General features: G+C 25.6%; 2 protein-coding genes across 4 annotated transcripts in view; one reads left to right on the top strand and one right to left on the bottom strand.

The window, feature by feature from the left end:
* LOC111627930 (cadherin-related tumor suppressor-like) overlaps positions 1–24,363 on the bottom strand; it is a 66,109-nt gene extending 41,746 nt beyond the window's left edge. Inside the window, exon 1 of the mRNA XM_023371617.1 lies at positions 18,986–24,363. Within this exon, the coding sequence (XP_023227385.1) occupies positions 18,986–24,343 (5,358 nt within the window). The 5' untranslated portion in view covers positions 24,344–24,363. The remainder of the gene's footprint in view (positions 1–18,985) is intronic.
* Positions 1–24,559, top strand: part of LOC111627931 (sodium/bile acid cotransporter 7-B-like) — a 74,728-nt gene that overhangs the window by 19,023 nt on the left and 31,146 nt on the right. The window contains exon 1 of one of the 3 annotated variants that reach the window (XM_023371620.1): positions 17,874–17,942. The exons of 1 other annotated variant lie outside the window; for it this stretch is intronic. Coding sequence is in view for 1 of the 2 variants with exons in the window: in XM_023371619.1 (XP_023227387.1) it covers positions 17,904–17,942 (39 nt within the window). In the remaining variant the exon portion in view is untranslated. Of the gene's footprint in view, positions 1–17,873; positions 17,943–24,559 lie in introns of those variants that run through there. One more of the 3 variants, XM_023371619.1, reaches the window with a different exon arrangement.

The following is a 24,559-nucleotide window of genomic DNA, read 5'->3' as shown; positions in this document are numbered from 1 at the left end:
ATGACTTTTGTCTGTGAACCTATCGAATTTTTAATATATAATGTATAAATAAGAATATAATGTATGAATAAGAATAATATATAGTAATAATATACATGTGTGTAGATAACTTAATATACAATAATATTCGTAGTTGAAAGGCATTGTTAACTTTACATTGTTACAAGAATTCATATAATTATCAGTCTTGGTAAGATATATATTCATATATCCATTCCATAATGTCGCAACATTCTTATATACGAATATAGGCCTATATAATAATTTCGAATGCTTTTTAATAATAGTCCTTATCAGATAATAAATGCATTGTCTTGGCTTTCGGTTATTTTGAATTCGTAATTATCTTCCATAACACATTTTAAAATATAATTAAATTAAATCAATTGCAGATTATATATTATAATAGAATAAGTGAAAGCATTTTACAAGAAACGATTTTAAAATTTTATTTTATTATTAAATTTGCTTGGAATAATTAGTATAAATTAATTCAGAAGCTGAAATAACAAGTAAAACTGCTTGTGTTAAACTATTTCGAACGTATAAGCTTTATGTTATTCTACAGGAAAGGTTTAATTCGTTATTTCTTTAGCATATATATATATATATATATATATATAATATTATAAATATATTTGTTGTATATGTATAATACATATACATAAAGATATATTTAATATATAACTATTTTTATGTGGTGTACACGACCAGAAACATTTATAGAATATGTTTAATCAAATATTCTATTTGAATGTTTACAGATTATTTGAAGTCCGGTGAAATCTTGATTCATCATAGAAAATGTTAAAGCTTTTATATAATTGTTCTATTAAATTTTCTAATTATTTGCTATAGATATGAGAAAAATATAATTTAAATTTTGGCCGTTGGAGAACAATTTGAATATAAAAATATTGTAAGAAAAATTCGATCAGGCACGATAACTAACTTATATACTGAATAAGTTTTAAATGGAAACTCTGTAAAATTAAATTTTATTTAATCTCTACATCCCTTCAATACTAAATCAATATAGCCTTTTATAAAAAGAACTCAATCAACATAGTAATTTAGATGAGAATCGTCATAAGTATGACTCATGAAAGCACTTCGTAAATAATCATGTAAAAGTAAATTCAAGAAGTAAATATATGTAAATTTACTATGTAAATTTGCATATATTTAATTAATAAAAAGATAAAAACACGTGAATAAAACACTCCAATACTATTTTAATAAGCCAATAATTTAACAAGCATCATAACGAAAAATTATAGGAGATAAAGATTTACATTTTTAAAACAATAGATGTACAGTTTACAAGTTTAAACTGCTGTATTTTAAAGAGGGAAGAGTATTGTTTCCTTTTTAAAAAAATAATATATAATATGTTCATATTATTTAGTTTATATTTTAATTTAAATTAATTATATTAAAAACAACGAGAGATTCCGGATCTAACATCATTTACTGTACCTCTCTTTACGATTTCAGACCAATTAAAGGTTATTTGCGATCTTTAATGCATGCGTATAATCTATAGCGATTCTTTTTATTCTAGGATATTAAATTTTAATTACAGCAGTTCAAAATAAAAATAATTTCTTACATATTTATGATTTTATTAAAAAGTCCACAAGTTTATCTAGTCATTTCTATTTATATATAAAAATATACCGATTATACCGATTAATATATAGACTACTGTTTGTTACTTTAAACATTTTATGAAATATTTTATAGACTTAACATAAATTATTATAGATACGTTTAGAAATTCATATAGATTTACGTTAAGTCTATAAAGGATTTGATGAGTAATTAATAAGATATCGATAGGGTAATTATGCTGCATTATCCAATAATAACGTTTTAAATAAACTTTACAGATAAATATAAATTAATAATTCTTATTAAAAGATTTTATACATTAATTAATATTCCAAGACGATAATTATAATTAAGTTCAGAAAACACCAACTTAGTGTAAAAGTGTCTTTACGATTCATCCCCAAGGTACAAAAGCGGTGAGATGTGAAAGGAGCGAAGAATATTAATAACTTAAACTAGGCTATATTGAATTTATCGACTCTGTTTATTTTGTATAGAATATAATTATATAATCATAATTTCGAACAAAATGTAGGAAATATGATAATCTTTAATTAATTTATCTAACAGTTTATATTTCATTTTAAAGTATTCTTTTTGAGTAGATTCTTCGAACAAATGAAGGAGGAAAGATAGAATTTTAAACAGAATACAATCAAATTTAGAAGTTTAAAAGTTGTATTATTTTATACCAGGAATAACTTGTGTTTTATTATAATAAATAAGAATTAAAAATTGAATATTTATGAAAATTTCATTAAAATTTTTATGTTAATAAATTGTTTTAAAATTTCTTAACCGCTAAAATAACTGTATTTAATTGCACTTCTGAAAAGTTCGAGTTTAACTAACAAATTAATTAAAAATTATTTTTCAGTAAATTTATTCATTTAAATAACAAAACAAAAACATATTACCATAATTTAACATACTGCATACTACATTAAATAAACTTTTTATCATATTCAAATGTTAAAAACATTTTTATTTGCTTACAAAATATGAATAAATAAAACACTAATACTCTTTTTTATAATTAAAAAAATACTAAATATTTTAAAATTATTAAATATTAATAAAATATAATTTTCAGAATAGTAAAAATATGCACGAAACAATATTACTTATCTAACATCGTAATATTTAGTAAATTTGCATTTATCAAATTCAAGTTATACGACCGTGAATATTTTGTATAAGCCTTAAGCTTCATTTTTGAATACAATAGATCTCTAGATTATAACAATTATAATAACTCTGTTCTAATGTATATGTATTGATGGTTTGATTTCATAACAGAAATTTTATTGGAAACTCGAAATGTAACGTTTATATTTAAAATAAACAGTTCCTTGACCTTAATCGCTTCTTTGAATCGCTTACATTAATTTATTCATTTTAATGGATTAGATAATATTTAAATATATTAATATTTAATTTTGTTTAAATTATTTACTGTAAAGTCTAAAACTAAAGTTATAAGTAAATTAATTCAGTTAAATTCCTTTGCGAAACATTGCAACTTATGAAGTATATTTTTTAACCTTTACTCGCTCCCTGTCCGAATGAACAGAGTTCTGACGATCCGGAGTTAAAAACAAGCGAATTAATATAAATAATATTAATTTATAATAATAAATTAAAAGGCTTGCTAACTATCGGAATATAAAAATCAATAAAAAAAGGAACTTACTTTATATTATAGTTTCTTAGCACTTTCTAATTATTTTGATGAATGAAATTTAGATAAATTTATATTCGCTTATAATGTTTAGAGGTTATTTACATTAATATTTTTAGTAAAAATTAACTTGTTTTTGAAATTTAAATAAATTTCTAAAAAGTTTTCGAATATTTTTCACTAATATTGACTACCTTTTTATAATTAAGATAATAACTTTAGAAATAATTCTGTAACTAAATAAATTTTAGTTTTACAAAATAAATTATGTAAAATTTCATAAGTTAAATTACAAGCTGCTTTCTTTATGCTACTGCATAAAATAAACGATAATTTGCGGCATTTATTAGGTTTGACTTCTTTCTGAAAAATGGGTTTAAAATATCTAAAAACACTGTTTTATATGTAACTTAATAGTATAGTAATAATAAACCGGTGTAAAGGTTCATAATAATGTTATGTTTGATTTATTAATTCAAGTTGATAATTCAAGTACATAAATAATAAATTTATTTTTATTAATGTAAAGTTAATGATTTGAAATTTAAAAGTTTCAATCTATTAAGAATTATGAACTCGTACATATAACTTTAAATCAAAACATTTCTTTTTTCTTCTTTTTCAAATCTTCCTTCTAATGCTATGTAGTTAATTATTTACATGTTTTCTCCCCTATTTAACTTTAAAAAATATTGCATAAACCTTACAGCTTACACTTAATCAAAATATTAAAGTACTACACGCGTTACTAAATTATTTATCTCTAAACTTAATAAGTTCTATACTCAAATGACCTTTTTTCTCATAAAATGCTTGAAGTTTTACTCCTTTTTATAATTATAAAGGGTCTTGGTGAAATAGATAATTGTATAATTCAAAAACAATAAAGTTAACCAGATTTATTGATTACTATATAACATTTTTTATAAAATGTAAAAATGTTTCGGCACTAAATATAAAGTGTCTACTTGTTTCAAGTGAAGTTAATAAACATCTAAAAGAAAATGAAAAGAAGTTTAGTTATTATAAACGTATATAGGGTTATAAAACTTGTTAAATACTCTTTATTCATTATGCCACTTTGAAATACTTTCGACTTCATTATCGGAGAATTTATTCCGATTATCATACTATTTTCCTATGCATAAAACTGGATAAGTTAATTAATTCGCTTAGAAAGAGAGAAAGTAAAAATGTTTGAATTTATATTTACATTTAAGGTTTTCGATAACAATAGATTTACATGATTTATTGTAAAACTTATATTTGTAATTTAAAATTTAAAAGGTATATTGTAATATAAAATTAAACTCGCATTAGATATACATATAATTATTTGCACGTTCACTCATCCTGTATATAATTAAAATCTTACTTAATATTATTATTTTATAAGATATTTTTATTGTATAAATACGCGTAAAGTTAATATAATGGTGACAGTTCCATTTTATACAAGATGAGACACTATAAAGCTCAAGTAAACGTGTTTAAAATGAAATTGACAAATCTCAAATATTTGTAATAGGCCATATAATTACTATAATTCTTAAATATATAAATATCAGTAAGAATAATTATGTAAAATCTAGGCCTACAATTTAACGATAATTAGGCCTATAAATTTTAATTAATTTTAATCTTCTTGAAATCTTAATAATATTTAAGACGTTCCTACAAAAATTGTCAAATACGTACGCCTATTAAAGTTTTATTGGCTTATATTAAGTAATAATAAATGCTATTTAATAAATTATTATTTTTTAAGATTAACTTATGATTATGGATTTTTAATTTATAAGTACCTTTTTTAAATTATCCCATTATATAAAAAGAACAAGAAACTTTTATTAAACATAATAATAATAATTCATTTACTAATCATAATTATTGACTTAATACAGCAATATTAGTATGGATTTAGCTTGTAATCTATTGTTAATTATTATAGGCTTTATCATGTATTGAAGAATTTTAATAGAATTTAATACATTATCATTAACAACAGGAATGCGAAGTTATATTTTTTGATTGAAACTTTATAAAATATTTCGCTGTAATGATATAAATCTTATGTTAAAAGCATTAGATCAATCTAAAATGATTTGTTAGTAAACATTTAAATATCATTTTAACATATTTAAGAGTCTTTGTCTATAAATAAGCTGAAAAATATAGTAAATGTACCGTACAGGGTGATCCAAAATCTATTTATTAAGTTTGATGCGTTATTACAACGGAACAATGAAATATAAAACTTTTATTTAAACGTTATTCAAATCAACATTTGAAGACGTAGCGTCCGAAATTTCAATCTCGCCTTCTTCAATCTTACCCAATGTTTGACATTACACTTTGAAGAATGTCTCTCGGAATATTCATTGAATATGAAATCTCTCGAAGGTTTTATATTCAATAGATGACTGGAGTTCCTCGATGTTTTTGAATTAGTTTGGTAAGCTCTAGCTTCGAAATATCTTTCAGAAAAGAACTCTCAGAAATTCAGATCTAGAAAACTTGCAGGCCTATCAATTTCCTCTCATGATCGTTGAAGTTAAAGGAAACACATCATAATATAAATAGCTTTATATTAAATGATATTCGAGTAAATAATGTACTGAAAAACTTTATAGAATATAATATAACTACATGTTAATATGTTATATTGTTTTAATTTCAAATGATAATTCTATAAATGTTAAACATTGACTAGACATAAAATTATATACTCTAAATAAATTTATTTTTGATATAATTTTAATCAATGTATTAAAATAAAGAAAATAAATTTACTTATATAATTTTATGAATAACAATTTTAACAATGATAGTTATTATTCGTAAAATTATATCTCCTGTTACAAATTTAGTTATAAATGACAAAAATTAAAGTAAAAGAAACGATATTTAAGTAAAATTTTTAAAAAATTTTATTTGAGAATACTGTAAATCAAAAAAGATATAGACTATATTAATCGTTTTATTCAAAATACTTTACAGGAAAAGTTTTATTTATTTGTAAATTATTTATATGATTAAAATTTAAAATTTTATTTTATTTATTAAGCAATTACTTCAAATTAAAATATATATTCCTACTCAAAATATTTAAATTGTTTTATTCAAAAAATATATTTGTATTAAATTTATCAAAATAATATTTTAAATATGAAAATAATAATCTAAGTGTTTTCAAAATATGAAATCGAAATATTGTGTGAAAAACATTTATTTTAAAAAATAAATATAAGAATTTTTAGAATGTACTTTAACACTTTTCACTTGATTTTATTTATTTTTGTTTCATTCAAATTATCTGTAATTACGTATTAATCAAATAATTTTATACTGTATATAAAATTATTCTATGAATATCAAAAAAATTAAATCGTACGATAAATAATTTTATTAAAAACTCAAAAGAGAAGGTGAGAATATTTTTAAAGTTATTATAGATTTATTTTTATATACAATTTGTAAAATGTAAAAATCAAATTCACCTTAATTCCAAAAACTAATCACATATAAAGTGATTATTATAATATCAAAAACGCTTTGTAACAATTTAATTTTTAATTTTTCTACATATTATTTTACATAAAAATATCTCTATGGTTAATTCCTATTTACATAATGCTTTATCTCCTTTATACAGTTTAAATAAATATTTTAATACATTTTAATACGTAAAAAAATAATAATTTATGTATACTGTTAGTTTGCTTTAAAGCAATATTTTAAAACCACGAAAATTCTTAATTATTTCAGTTATTATTTATTATTCACTATTAAACATTTTATACATTGTTAAAACCTTAATATACACATTTCTTTAAAGAATAAAATTTGTTATATTTAAATTTTATTGGATTATTTTAATAGGGATTCAAAAACAATAACAAATTTAATGTCATTATTCCATTAAATTTAAATACTACATTGTTAAGAGTTAATTTTTATTATAAGCATAAAATAGACTTAATTAACTATTAATTTACGTGTATATTTTATAATAAGCATTATCAATTTATACTTAAAAATGAAATCTTTAAGAGTCAACAATATGAAGTAGGAAATCATTTCTCATTATTTCTATAACAGCATTATGAATTTATAAATGTTAAATGTAACATTTCTATAAAAATATTTTAATAATCTTATAAAATTGTCTAATTATAGACATTATGCCATCATCTAAGTGACATTTCTAACTTGAACTTAACTATTTTAAATTAGTTATCTGATCATTGTTCTTGTAAAGTTCACTTTTAAACGGTACGATTTAATGTAGTAATTGATATTTCTTATTATAATTTCTAATTTAAATACCAGGCGTTAAATTACCATTTTTTGTTTTTATTTTGCAAATTTATAAAGCGTTTAGTTTGTAACGTTAGAACGGCAATAAACAAAATATTACTAGAAACTTTTGAACATAGATTTTTATTATTAATGCCCGTTTCCTCAATTATTCCTCCTTAAGAAATTAGTTAAGATAAAGCGTGTTTTTCACAGATTAATTTGATAAAATGTATTTTGTTAGAATGTATAATATAGAAAGTTTTATTTACATTATAACGACTATTAAAATGTAAGTTATATTGTAGTTAGAGATAAAATTAAGATAAGTGTTGGTCGGAAATCCTGTTAGAATATCATCATAGCTTTAATGAAAGATAAAAAAATATGTAAATATAATGCACAAATAGTTGAATTTTGGAATTTCTAACATTATCTCTAACAATCAAAATGCTTATTGCTAGCATTGATAAAAGTCTAATTTAAGCAGTTTCGCTGCACTGGAACCACGTCCGAAAATTTTGCATTCCCTGTAGTGATGATCATACCGCAGGCCGACTATACTCATTAACATACTAGATATCTGGTTTCAGCTGGTACTATGTCATTCTGTAGACAGCTGAACTAAATTATCACTGCTCAGCATGTATGATTGCAGAATTAGAATTAGATTTCTGTGGTGTTGTCTGATTGTATAACGATTATCTCCCAGCTCGATCTTTCAACCACAGACAAACCAACCACTTCGTCTTCGTCAGACTATCTTTTAACTTTTCTTCGATTCGATTGTCATTGTGCAACTTCACGCCAAACTATTTTGGTAATTTAGAGCTTAAGAAAGGTCAGCTGTCTTATTCTCTTGGGATTGTTAGACATAAATTAAGCTAATGTGCAAAAGTTGATACTCTTCATAAATATTATTACACTTAAACCATCATTGGAGATTATTTATGTGACTAAAGTGTAACATCTGAACTTTAAATTTAACACATATCAGCGGCTTGAACTTGTTTATTTATTTAATAATTCTCATGTGACGTTTCTCATTTAAATCATTAATATTTCTTATTATCCCTGTCTGAATGGAGTACAATTCATTAACTACGTTTAAGATAAAGCTGTAGATGTGCAGATATCACTTTCAATTTTGAAATTTAATTTTATTTATTTTTGCTTGGTCAAATGATAAAAAGATAAATAAAAGTTGCTTGTTTATCTGTTTATCAGATGATTATTATTGGAATAAATAGACAAATCCTCTTCTTTTTTCAAATATAAAAAATGATGGATACAGGATAACTCTAAGCCTAACTCTTGGAGGTAAATTAGTGTATTACCATTTCAAAGATGAACCGGTCTGTGGTACCACGACTGCTTCTGCCATCCATCGATCATAGACTGCTCCTTCGGCCTCAAGAGGGACAACAGAGAAGGTAGTTGAACCCCAACCGCTGTCTAACTGTGGGAGGGGTGAGCCATTTTGTTAACCCCCACTCAATTTGTTTTCTCTTCATTTAGAAATATAATATTGTTTCCATATCTCTAAAATCACCAACAAGTTAAATCTATATTTTCTTAAAATCTGAAACTAACTAATCGACGACAGCAGCACGACACACACAATTGATTTATTGTTCTGATAACAGTTAATTGTCTAACTGTGTGACAAGTATGCTGACTAATTGTTCGGATGATTGACAAATCTTATTGCAAATCAGATAGAATATTGGTAATTATTTTAATTTATTTTAATAATTAATTTGTGAATTCTATTAGTTATTCACAATGTAATATAAACTGCCTATTAATAAATATATAGAGAACTCGTAAGATAAAAAGAGACTTAGACTATTGTTGAAACTGAATAACATTAATTTCCATTAGAAAAATTTTTTTATATTTTATTTTCTCTTTAAAAACGTTTTATATGCTGTAAATTTGTTACAAAAATTATTTCGAATTTTAAAAATATAACGTAAAAATGATATGTTTTTACAAGAAACTCATCTAGAATTTAAATGGCAGAATTAATCTGTAATTATAAACAGACTTTTATTTTTATAATTTTGTAACGGATCTAAACTCGATCTTGTCAAATGCAAAAAACTTTTCTATTGAAAAAACTATCCAATGTATTTATATAAATCACGAGAGAAGAAAAAAGTCTGATACTTTTTATAATTTTAGAAATGAATTTACAAAATAAAATTAATGAATTTTTAATGTGGCATTAATTTATATTTTAGAAGAGTTAAAAAATCATAAAAAATAAAACTTTTTACAGATCTAATCTTAAAATTTTAATAAATAATTTTAGCTCTTGGAGATTTTTTGCACTTTATCTTACAGTATGAAAAAATAAAATCGTATTATCAAATGTAATTTATTTAAAAAAATTTAAATCTACATATAATTTTTTAAATGTAGATATTTTTTGTAATGTANCTAACATCGTAATATTTAGTAAATTTGCATTTATCAAATTCAAGTTATACGACCGTGAATATTTTGTATAAGCCTTAAGCTTCATTTTTGAATACAATAGATCTCTAGATTATAACAATTATAATAACTCTGTTCTAATGTATATGTATTGATGGTTTGATTTCATAACAGAAATTTTATTGGAAACTCGAAATGTAACGTTTATATTTAAAATAAACAGTTCCTTGACCTTAATCGCTTCTTTGAATCGCTTACATTAATTTATTCATTTTAATGGATTAGATAATATTTAAATATATTAATATTTAATTTTGTTTAAATTATTTACTGTAAAGTCTAAAACTAAAGTTATAAGTAAATTAATTCAGTTAAATTCCTTTGCGAAACATTGCAACTTATGAAGTATATTTTTTAACCTTTACTCGCTCCCTGTCCGAATGAACAGAGTTCTGACGATCCGGAGTTAAAAACAAGCGAATTAATATAAATAATATTAATTTATAATAATAAATTAAAAGGCTTGCTAACTATCGGAATATAAAAATCAATAAAAAAAGGAACTTACTTTATATTATAGTTTCTTAGCACTTTCTAATTATTTTGATGAATGAAATTTAGATAAATTTATATTCGCTTATAATGTTTAGAGGTTATTTACATTAATATTTTTAGTAAAAATTAACTTGTTTTTGAAATTTAAATAAATTTCTAAAAAGTTTTCGAATATTTTTCACTAATATTGACTACCTTTTTATAATTAAGATAATAACTTTAGAAATAATTCTGTAACTAAATAAATTTTAGTTTTACAAAATAAATTATGTAAAATTTCATAAGTTAAATTACAAGCTGCTTTCTTTATGCTACTGCATAAAATAAACGATAATTTGCGGCATTTATTAGGTTTGACTTCTTTCTGAAAAATGGGTTTAAAATATCTAAAAACACTGTTTTATATGTAACTTAATAGTATAGTAATAATAAACCGGTGTAAAGGTTCATAATAATGTTATGTTTGATTTATTAATTCAAGTTGATAATTCAAGTACATAAATAATAAATTTATTTTTATTAATGTAAAGTTAATGATTTGAAATTTAAAAGTTTCAATCTATTAAGAATTATGAACTCGTACATATAACTTTAAATCAAAACATTTCTTTTTTCTTCTTTTTCAAATCTTCCTTCTAATGCTATGTAGTTAATTATTTACATGTTTTCTCCCCTATTTAACTTTAAAAAATATTGCATAAACCTTACAGCTTACACTTAATCAAAATATTAAAGTACTACACGCGTTACTAAATTATTTATCTCTAAACTTAATAAGTTCTATACTCAAATGACCTTTTTTCTCATAAAATGCTTGAAGTTTTACTCCTTTTTATAATTATAAAGGGTCTTGGTGAAATAGATAATTGTATAATTCAAAAACAATAAAGTTAACCAGATTTATTGATTACTATATAACATTTTTTATAAAATGTAAAAATGTTTCGGCACTAAATATAAAGTGTCTACTTGTTTCAAGTGAAGTTAATAAACATCTAAAAGAAAATGAAAAGAAGTTTAGTTATTATAAACGTATATAGGGTTATAAAACTTGTTAAATACTCTTTATTCATTATGCCACTTTGAAATACTTTCGACTTCATTATCGGAGAATTTATTCCGATTATCATACTATTTTCCTATGCATAAAACTGGATAAGTTAATTAATTCGCTTAGAAAGAGAGAAAGTAAAAATGTTTGAATTTATATTTACATTTAAGGTTTTCGATAACAATAGATTTACATGATTTATTGTAAAACTTATATTTGTAATTTAAAATTTAAAAGGTATATTGTAATATAAAATTAAACTCGCATTAGATATACATATAATTATTTGCACGTTCACTCATCCTGTATATAATTAAAATCTTACTTAATATTATTATTTTATAAGATATTTTTATTGTATAAATACGCGTAAAGTTAATATAATGGTGACAGTTCCATTTTATACAAGATGAGACACTATAAAGCTCAAGTAAACGTGTTTAAAATGAAATTGACAAATCTCAAATATTTGTAATAGGCCATATAATTACTANAAATAATTCTGTAACTAAATAAATTTTAGTTTTACAAAATAAATTATGTAAAATTTCATAAGTTAAATTACAAGCTGCTTTCTTTATGCTACTGCATAAAATAAACGATAATTTGCGGCATTTATTAGGTTTGACTTCTTTCTGAAAAATGGGTTTAAAATATCTAAAAACACTGTTTTATATGTAACTTAATAGTATAGTAATAATAAACCGGTGTAAAGGTTCATAATAATGTTATGTTTGATTTATTAATTCAAGTTGATAATTCAAGTACATAAATAATAAATTTATTTTTATTAATGTAAAGTTAATGATTTGAAATTTAAAAGTTTCAATCTATTAAGAATTATGAACTCGTACATATAACTTTAAATCAAAACATTTCTTTTTTCTTCTTTTTCAAATCTTCCTTCTAATGCTATGTAGTTAATTATTTACATGTTTTCTCCCCTATTTAACTTTAAAAAATATTGCATAAACCTTACAGCTTACACTTAATCAAAATATTAAAGTACTACACGCGTTACTAAATTATTTATCTCTAAACTTAATAAGTTCTATACTCAAATGACCTTTTTTCTCATAAAATGCTTGAAGTTTTACTCCTTTTTATAATTATAAAGGGTCTTAGTGAAATAGATAATTGTATAATTCAAAAACAATAAAGTTAACCAGATTTATTGATTACTATATAACATTTTTTATAAAATGTAAAAATGTTTTGGCACTAAATATAAAGTGTCTACTTGTTTCAAGTGAAGTTAATAAACATCTAAAAGAAAATGAAAAGAAGTTTAGTTATTATAAACGTATATAGGGTTATAAAACTTGTTAAATACTCTTTATTCATTATGCCACTTTGAAATACTTTCGACTTCATTATCGGAGAATTTATTCCGATTATCATACTATTTTCCTATGCATAAAACTGGATAAGTTAATTAATTCGCTTAGAAAGAGAGAAAGTAAAAATGTTTGAATTTATATTTACATTTAAGGTTTTCGATAACAATAGATTTACATGATTTATTGTAAAACTTATATTTGTAATTTAAAATTTAAAAGGTATATTGTAATATAAAATTAAACTCGCATTAGATATACATATAATTATTTGCACGTTCACTCATCCTGTATATAATTAAAATCTTACTTAATATTATTATTTTATAAGATATTTTTATTGTATAAATACGCGTAAAGTTAATATAATGGTGACAGTTCCATTTTATACAAGATGAGACACTATAAAGCTCAAGTAAACGTGTTTAAAATGAAATTGACAAATCTCAAATATTTGTAATAGGCCATATAATTACTATAATTCTTAAATATATAAATATCAGTAAGAATAATTATGTAAAATCTAGGCCTACAATTTAACGATAATTAGGCCTATAAATTTTAATTAATTTTAATCTTCTTGAAATCTTAATAATATTTAAGACGTTCCTACAAAAATTGTCAAATACGTACGCCTATTAAAGTTTTATTGGCTTATATTAAGTAATAATAAATGCTATTTAATAAATTATTATTTTTTAAGATTAACTTATGATTATGGATTTTTAATTTATAAGTACCTTTTTTAAATTATCCCATTATATAAAAAGAACAAGAAACTTTTATTAAACATAATAATAATAATTCATTTACTAATCATAATTATTGACTTAATACAGCAATATTAGTATGGATTTAGCTTGTAATCTATTGTTAATTATTATAGGCTTTATCATGTATTGAAGAATTTTAATAGAATTTAATACATTATCATTAACAACAGGAATGCGAAGTTATATTTTTTGATTGAAACTTTATAAAATATTTCGCTGTAATGATATAAATCTTATGTTAAAAGCATTAGATCAATCTAAAATGATTTGTTAGTAAACATTTAAATATCATTTTAACATATTTAAGAGTCTTTGTCTATAAATAAGCTGAAAAATATAGTAAATGTACCGTACAGGGTGATCCAAAATCTATTTATTAAGTTTGATGCGTTATTACAACGGAACAATGAAATATAAAACTTTTATTTAAACGTTATTCAAATCAACATTTGAAGACGTAGCGTCCGAAATTTCAATCTCGCCTTCTTCAATCTTACCCAATGTTTGACATTACACTTTGAAGAATGTCTCTCGGAATATTCATTGAATATGAAATCTCTCGAAGGTTTTATATTCAATAGATGACTGGAGTTCCTCGATGTTTTTGAATTAGTTTGGTAAGCTCTAGCTTCGAAATATCTTTCAGAAAAGAACTCTCAGAAATTCAGATCTAGAAAACTTGCAGGCCTATCAATTTCCTCTCATGATCGTTGAAGTTAAAGGAAACACATCATAATATAAATAGCTTTATATTAAATGATATTCGAGTAAATAATGTACTGAAAAACTTTATAGAATATAATATAACTACATGTTAATATGTTATATTGTTTTAATTTCAAATGATAATTCTATAAATGTTAAACATTGACTAGACATAAAATTATATACTCTAAATAAATTTATTTTTGATATAATTTTAATCAATGTATTAAAATAAAGAAAATAAATTTACTTATATAATTTTATGAATAACAATTTTAACAATGATAGTTATTATTCGTAAAATTATATCTCCTGTTACAAATTTAGTTATAAATGACAAAAATTAAAGTAAAAGAAACGATATTTAAGTAAAATTTTTAAAAAATTTTATTTGAGAATACTGTAAATCAAAAAAGATATAGACTATATTAATCGTTTTATTCAAAATACTTTACAGGAAAAGTTTTATTTATTTGTAAATTATTTATATGATTAAAATTTAAAATTTTATTTTATTTATTAAGCAATTACTTCAAATTAAAATATATATTCCTACTCAAAATATTTAAATTGTTTTATTCAAAAAATATATTTGTATTAAATTTATCAAAATAATATTTTAAATATGAAAATAATAATCTAAGTGTTTTCAAAATATGAAATCGAAATATTGTGTGAAAAACATTTATTTTAAAAAATAAATATAAGAATTTTTAGAATGTACTTTAACACTTTTCACTTGATTTTATTTATTTTTGTTTCATTCAAATTATCTGTAATTACGTATTAATCAAATAATTTTATACTGTATATAAAATTATTCTATGAATATCAAAAAAATTAAATCGTACGATAAATAATTTTATTAAAAACTCAAAAGAGAAGGTGAGAATATTTTTAAAGTTATTATAGATTTATTTTTATATACAATTTGTAAAATGTAAAAATCAAATTCACCTTAATTCCAAAAACTAATCACATATAAAGTGATTATTATAATATCAAAAACGCTTTGTAACAATTTAATTTTTAATTTTTCTACATATTATTTTACATAAAAATATCTCTATGGTTAATTCCTATTTACATAATGCTTTATCTCCTTTATACAGTTTAAATAAATATTTTAATACATTTTAATACGTAAAAAAATAATAATTTATGTATACTGTTAGTTTGCTTTAAAGCAATATTTTAAAACCACGAAAATTCTTAATTATTTCAGTTATTATTTATTATTCACTATTAAACATTTTATACATTGTTAAAACCTTAATATACACATTTCTTTAAAGAATAAAATTTGTTATATTTAAATTTTATTGGATTATTTTAATAGGGATTCAAAAACAATAACAAATTTAATGTCATTATTCCATTAAATTTAAATACTACATTGTTAAGAGTTAATTTTTATTATAAGCATAAAATAGACTTAATTAACTATTAATTTACGTGTATATTTTATAATAAGCATTATCAATTTATACTTAAAAATGAAATCTTTAAGAGTCAACAATATGAAGTAGGAAATCATTTCTCATTATTTCTATAACAGCATTATGAATTTATAAATGTTAAATGTAACATTTCTATAAAAATATTTTAATAATCTTATAAAATTGTCTAATTATAGACATTATGCCATCATCTAAGTGACATTTCTAACTTGAACTTAACTATTTTAAATTAGTTATCTGATCATTGTTCTTGTAAAGTTCACTTTTAAACGGTACGATTTAATGTAGTAATTGATATTTCTTATTATAATTTCTAATTTAAATACCAGGCGTTAAATTACTATTTTTTGTTTTTATTTTGCAAATTTATAAAGCGTTTAGTTTGTAACGTTAGAACGGCAATAAACAAAATATTACTAGAAACTTTTAAACATAGATTTTTATTATTAATGCCCGTTTCCTCAATTATTCCTCCTTAAGAAATTAGTTAAGATAAAGCGTGTTTTTCACAGATTAATTTGATAAAATGTATTTTGTTAGAATGTATAATATAGAAAGTTTTATTTACATTATAACGACTATTAAAATGTAAGTTATATTGTAGTTAGAGATAAAATTAAGATAAGTGTTGGTCGGAAATCCTGTTAGAATATCATCATAGCTTTAATGAAAGATAAAAAAATATGTAAATATAATGCACAAATAGTTGAATTTTGGAATTTCTAACATTATCTCTAACAATCAAAATGCTTATTGCTAGCATTGATAAAAGTCTAATTTAAGCAGTTTCGCTGCACTGGAACCACGTCCGAAAATTTTGCATTCCCTGTAGTGATGATCATACCGCAGGCCGACTATACTCATTAACATACTAGATATCTGGTTTCAGCTGGTACTATGTCATTCTGTAGACAGCTGAACTAAATTATCACTGCTCAGCATGTATGATTGCAGAATTAGAATTAGATTTCTGTGGTGTTGTCTGATTGTATAACGATTATCTCCCAGCTCGATCTTTCAACCACAGACAAACCAACCACTTCGTCTTCGTCAGACTATCTTTTAACTTTTCTTCGATTCGATTGTCATTGTGCAACTTCACGCCAAACTATTTTGGTAATTTAGAGCTTAAGAAAGGTCAGCTGTCTTATTCTCTTGGGATTGTTAGACATAAATTAAGCTAATGTGCAAAAGTTGATACTCTTCATAAATATTATTACACTTAAACCATCATTGGAGATTATTTATGTGACTAAAGTGTAACATCTGAACTTTAAATTTAACACATATCAGCGGCTTGAACTTGTTTATTTATTTAATAATTCTCATGTGACGTTTCTCATTTAAATCATTAATATTTCTTATTATCCCTGTCTGAATGGAGTACAATTCATTAACTACGTTTAAGATAAAGCTGTAGATGTGCAGATATCACTTTCAATTTTGAAATTTAATTTTATTTATTTTTGCTTGGTCAAATGATAAAAAGATAAATAAAAGTTGCTTGTTTATCTGTTTATCAGATGATTATTATTGGAATAAATAGACAAATCCTCTTCTTTTTTCAAATATAAAAAATGATGGATACAGGATAACTCTAAGCCTAACTCTTGGAGGTAAATTAGTGTATTACCATTTCAAAGATGAACCGGTCTGTGGTACCACGACTGCTTCTGCCATCCATCGATCATAGACTGCTCCTTCGGCCTCAAGAGGGACAACAGAGAAGGTAGTTGAACCCCAACCGCTGTCTAACTGTGGGAGGGGTGAGCCATTTTGTTAACCCCCACTCAATTTGTTTTCTCTTCATTTAGAAATATAATATTGTTTCCATATCTCTAAAATCACCAACAAGTTAAATCTATATTTTCTTAAAATCTGAAACTAACTAATCGACGACAGCAGCACGACACACACAATTGATTTATTGTTCTGATAACAGTTAATTGTCTAACTGTGTGACAAGTATGCTGACTAATTGTTCGGATGATTGACAAATCTTATTGCAAATCAGATAGAATATTGGTAATTATTTTAATTTATTTTAATAATTAATTTGTGAATTCTATTAGTTATTCACAATGTAATATAAACTGCCTATTAATAAATATATAGAGAACTCGTAAGATAAAAAGAGACTTAGACTATTGTTGAAACTGAATAACATTAATTTCCATTAGAAAAATTTTTTTATATTTTATTTTCTCTTTAAAAACGTTTTATATGCTGTAAATTTGTTACAAAAATTATTTCGAATTTTAAAAATATAACGTAAAAATGATATGTTTTTACAAGAAACTCATCTAGAATTTAAATGGCAGAATTAATCTGTAATTATAAACAGACTTTTATTTTTATAATTTTGTAACGGATCTAAACTCGATCTTGTCAAATGCAAAAAACTTTTCTATTGAAAAAACTATCCAATGTATTTATATAAATCACGAGAGAAGAAAAAAGTCTGATACTTTTTATAATTTTAGAAATGAATTTACAAAATAAAATTAATGAATTTTTAATGTGGCATTAATTTATATTTTAGAAGAGTTAAAAAATCATAAAAAATAAAACTTTTTACAGATCTAATCTTAAAATTTTAATAAATAATTTTAGCTCTTGGAGATTTTTTGCACTTTATCTTACAGTATGAAAAAATAAAATCGTATTATCAAATGTAATTTATTTAAAAAAATTTAAATCTACATATAATTTTTTAAATGTAGATATTTTTTGTAATGTATAAATAAATTAATGATATTTTTAAATATTATTATTAAATATATTCTAAATCTGTTAAATTCTGTATCTAAGTATATACATCTATAAAGAAATTGGTTTCGACTAAATTTCATTAATTGTAAAATATATTCATGATGTGACTTGAAAGTAATTAAAATAGCCTTTAAACTGAACTTACCTTAGTTTTGGAAGTTTTTGAACGAGAACCAATTCTGTATCTAAGTATATACATCTATAAAGAAATTGGTTTCGACTAAATTTCATTAATTGTAAAATATATTCATGATGTGACTTGAAAGTAATTAAAATAGCCTTTAAACTGAACTTACCTTAGTTTTGGAAGTTTTTGAACGAGAACCAATGATTTCGACTGCATAAATTTCAAGTTCAAATACGTCAAATTGTCCTTCACTTTCCAATACTTGAGTGGTAGAGACGATCCCTGTTCGGCGATCAACATTAAAGATTTTTCTATAACTTAACCCTTTGACATTTATTGAAGTCAAATAATAATTAACAGAAATATGATTGCCTTGAGCCTTTACCGCTAAAACACTAGTACCAATTGGTTGGTTTTCGTATACAGAACCGGAAAATTCAGATGCACTAAATACGGGTCCACTTTGCCTTTTAAGAACTCCCAAAATCGTAAGTTTTAATCTAGAAGATTTCATAAACGGTCTCGGCCCATTATCGGTCGCTCTAACTGTTAAATTGTAGATCGGAAGTGGCTTGGAAACCCTACGAGAGAGAGTTAATATTCCAGTAGATGGCTCTAAAGAAAAAAGGTCCGATTGTGATTCTTCCAAATGATAAGTTACCGTTCCGTTCATTTCGTTGTCCGGATCTTGTGCAGATAAAGTCATAATAACATCTCCCTGACTGGACCCTTCCAATAAGATGCCCGTGTCGATTGACACAAAAGTGGGTGCGTTGTCATTTATGTCATCAACAATTATGGTAATTGTTTTTTCAGTTGTTAATCTACTGATAGCTGGTTCAGCCAAATCAGTACATACCACGGTTAAAGTGTACGAATCGGTCTCTTCTCTGTCTAGCGATCGAGTAGTATAGATCATACCCGTTTCTGGATTAATCCCGAAATGATTTTTGCAAGGCCAACATTTACTTATGTTATACTTCACCTGTCCATTGATATCAGCATCCGCATCCTCCGCGCTTATTAAAGCAATTTTAGTATTAGGTTCCGTATTTTCTGTCACTCTATATATTACATCCGTATTTGAAAATACGGGAGGATTATCATTCACATCAGTCACAATTACAAAAATTGTTATACTTGTACTTAAGGTAGGAATTCCGTTATCACTAGCAGTTATAGATAGATGATATTTTTCGTTTTCTTCTCGATCTAAATTATGAGATAAATACAGATTTCCTGTCATTGGATTGAGTTTAAAGACATCTCTATAATTAGAGGAAGATAAAGAATAAGTAATATCATGATTTAAATCCTTATCTATTGCTAGAAAAGTGGCAATAATGCTACCGACCGACATGTCTTCACGAACGGTTACTTCCTTTGTGTTATTTATAAATTCTGGATAATTATCATTTTCGTCTAATACCGAGATGCTAACAGTCCCAGTTGAAGTGTACCTGTGATCAGTTCCATTATCAATGGCTAAAATTGTTAGTGAATAAAAGTTTTCCATTTCTCTGTCCAATTCTTCATTAAGAATAATCTGTCCACTGTGCTGATCAATACTGAATTTAGTCTGTGGAATAGTGTTTGAAATTGAATAGGTTACTTCCCCATTATTGTATTCGTCAGCATCTAAAGCATTTATTTTGATTATTTGTGTACCCTGTGGCGTAGTTTCTGACAGTTGAATTCTGTAGGGATTTCTTGCAAATATTGGAGCGTTATCATTTACGTCAGTGATATAAACACAGACTTTAGCTATATCTTTCAAATTTCCTTTATCTTGAACTACTACTTCCATTAAAATAAAATCGTGACCAGTCGATTCTATCATTTCTTCCCTGTCAAACGATTTTGATGTCCTTAAGAGTCCCGTTTTGGGATCTATAACAAAATCATTTTGATTTGTAGAAATTGAGTAAATTAAATCGCCATGTTCTTCAATATCCAAATCATAAGCAATTAATCTTCCAATTACAGTATCGGGAGGTAAATTTTCTTTTACGTAATATACTAAACTACTGTTTTTAAATTTAGGAGGATTATCATTATCATCTTCGATACTCAAAACGACAGAAACTTGAGAGCTCCTGGGTGGTATCCCATGATCTTTGACTATTACTACAAATTCATAATAGTCTCTTATCTCCCGGTCCAAACTTTCTTTCAGATATATATTTCCATCGGGAAAGACTCCAAATTTTTCTTGTTCAGTCGTAAAATAAATGATACGTCCGTTGTCATACAGATCGTCATCGATAGCAGATAAACGAAAAATTTTTGTATTAACTTTTGTCCTTTCAGATAAGCTTAATTCGTAAGATCTTTGAACGAAATGAGGTACGTGATTGTTAACATCTTTTATCTTAACAGTTAAATGATGGCTTGCACCCAAAGATAACGTCCCTGAATCTCTAGCAATAATTGCTACATCGTAAACAGTATCAACTTCATTCATTAAAGTTATGTTTACCACAACAACTCCGGTAACATTATTAATAGCAAAAACATTTCGAGGATTCGAAGTTAAAGAATAAGTGATCGTCCCGTTTTCTCCATTATCTGGATCTTTGGCTTCGGCAATATACACAATATGACCAATTGGAGAATCTTCTCCAATTTGAATGTTTCTCACTAAAGACACAAAAGTAGGATGATTATCATTTATATCAGTAATTGTTATATTGACATTAGTTGTGATGTATTCATCTCCAACGCAAGCAATAATAATTAAAGTAAAGAAAGAAAAAATTTCTCGATCAATTGATTTCGCCGTTTCTAAGATTCCGGTTTCTTTTTCCAGTTGAAACCAATTTTCTGTATTGCCTGATGTAATATAATATAAAACTGATGAATGACTTCCAACTAAACTAACTTTTCCTACTTCTCTTTTGACTAGAAAATTTTCTTGTTTCTGATCTTCTTCTAATTGAAAATGATATCCCAACTTTTGAGTAAATTCCAAACTTGTATTTTGTTTATCAGTTTTTATATATAATAACAATGTTGCAATATCTGGTTTTTCTGGATTCTGCACATCTTTGGCTAAAATTTTAAATATCTGACTTTTACGTTTAAAGTTATATAAATTTTTGGTGGTTCTGATTATTCCTGTCGTTTTTTCAACTTTAATGATATTATCATTTTCATCGTCAAGCGAATATATTATAGTCGATTCCAAATCTCTGTCTATTGCGGATACTTTGCCTATTTCCGTACCAACAGGAACGTTAGAATTTGCAGAAAAAACATAAAATCGCTGAAGAAAATAAGGATAATTGTCATTTGCATCTAAAATTTGAAGATGAATAGTTACTGTAGATGATAAAGAAGGTTTTCCTCCATCTTTTGCAACAATTCTGATATCGTAATTAGATAAACGTTCTCTATCGAAACTTATAATGGTGGATAAATTGCCTCTTTTACGATCTAAAGAAAATGTTTGCGGATACATTAGATCTACTGTAAGATCCAAATGATATGACACCGTTCCATTTGCTCCTAGGTCATTATCACTTGCACTAACAACCATTATCTGATCAGGAGGAGTGTTTTCTCTCAGAGATATTTCTATATTTTCACGAGCAAACGTTGGAACATTATCATTCTCATCCAATAAATAAACACGCAAATAACTGTACGTCCATCGTGGATTTGATCCACTGTCTCTTGCAGCAATTTTTAATTGAACCATATCGGTTATTTCCCTGTCTAACCGTTTCTTTGTTGTGATCAATCCTGTATTACTATTAATGGCAAACCATTTTTGGTCATCGCCAGAAATAATAGAATAATGCAATCTGGAATTTATTCCGGTATCCATATCCGTAGCTCGAACACTTGACACATAAGATCCAATGGGTGCAGTTTCATCCATTTCAGCTATATAAATATCGGTTTCAAAAACTGGCTCATGATCGTTGACATCGTTTATCTGTATCACTAAGTAAGCAGTTGATGTCCGAGAAGGAACACCTTTATCACTGGCTGTAATAGTAAGGTTATAATAACTAAATTTTTCTCTATCTAAAACATCATTTACACGAACAATTACAAAATTAGAAGTTGTTTCCAATCGATAGTGTCCTAGACTGTTTCCATCACTAATATTAACCGTTGTCTCTCCATTTTTTCCTTCGTCTAAGTCAATAACACTGATTGCTGCTACTAAAGAACCATTTTGGGCATTTTCGTCCACTGAAGCATAACTAGCCGAAGACGGGAAGTAACGAAGAGTAATAATTGGATCGTGATCGTTGGCATCGACAAGATTCACGGAAACATACGCTCTTCCATCTTGACTGGGTGTTCCGTGATCTCTGGCAATGACGGCAAATACACAACTCCTAGAGCATCTCTCATTTTCCGGACAATTCTGCTTACAATGAAGATAATCATTAGTGGTAATAACACCTGTTTGTTCATCGATGGCAAATTCAGTTTCGTCATTAGCGAGAAAATATGATATTTTAGAATTATCTGATACGTCGATATCCGTTGCCCTGACCTGAAGAATACTCGTTCCAGGAGGAGTACTTTCATTAACATTAACCGAATAATCACTATGATCAAATATCGGAGGATTATCATTTACATCCAATATATTTATATTTACTTGAAGATATCCATACCTGGCTGGAACACCTCCATCTTTGGCAGATACATTTAAAACATAAAAAGATTTAACTTCCCTATCGAGTCTTCCCGTCGTTTCTAAATGAAGATAAGGAGTTTCTCCACTAGGATTGGTTGTCACCAAGAGACGAAACATTTCGTCTTCATTGCCGGATACTATTCTGTAGTCGGTAGTAACATCATTGACACCAATGTCCTTATCGGTGGCAGTGTCTAGAATTAATCTAGTACCGATATTAGAATTTTCAGCGAATGCAATATCGATACTGAGTTCTGGAAAAACCGGCGAGTTATCGTTTATATCCAAAACGATAATTCTTACTTCGATCGGATAAGTTGGCTGACTGCTTAAAACTACCAAGTCGAACCTGTCGCTGGATAGACCCTCCCTGTCTAGAACGACGGCCGTTGTCACTTGGCCGGTGCTACCATTCAGCCTGAATTCTGCAGGATTCTCGTTGAAGCGATAAGTGAAATTGCGCTTGACTGGAATTGTTCCAATTAATATTCCCGCTTTTTCTTCTTCTCGTACTTCGAACTGGACTCTCATTTCTGCATCGTACGCTATACCATTGGCCATACTCCAAATTACAATCGAAATAAGTAAAATAGTCGGTTGCCATCTTTTCTGACGTTTCTTCCAAGCTACGAAACGCGTCATGATGACCTCTGACCTGTTCGACACAGCATGACACCAAAAACGTCTATCTCTAGTCTGTCCGACTGGGCCATTTAGAGCGTTTGAAGTGACGACAGAAAAAGGGTTGGATAGACAGTCGCTTAAGACAACGTGTAGCCCTGCCCAGTCGTCTCTTCCCCTTTGCTTCACTCCATCCTCTCTCTTCATCCAACCAATTAGAAGCAACCTGGCTAGCGTTCCTGTCATATCGCGCCTCTTTCTCGTGAAACAGGTGTTCCTAGTTCTAAATGCCGATGCATTTTTTGCCACATGCGAATTTTGCCGTTTGTATCCATCATTCGAAATGACACCGCCATACTTCGGGACAGAATAATAATCGTAAACATTCTATCAAACAAGATTAATGGCAAATTATTGCCTTTAACACTGTTAATATATCTTTGCTCTCACTGCTATAATTAC

The sequence above is a fragment of the Centruroides sculpturatus genome, unplaced genomic scaffold (genome assembly GCF_000671375.1).
Source record: "Centruroides sculpturatus isolate CEXI.00-Female unplaced genomic scaffold, Cexi_2.0 scaffold230, whole genome shotgun sequence".
NCBI classification, from domain to species: Eukaryota; Metazoa; Arthropoda; class Arachnida; order Scorpiones; family Buthidae; genus Centruroides; species Centruroides sculpturatus.
Note: the sequence above shows the minus strand (reverse complement) of the source record. Positions and strands in the feature narration are given on the sequence as shown.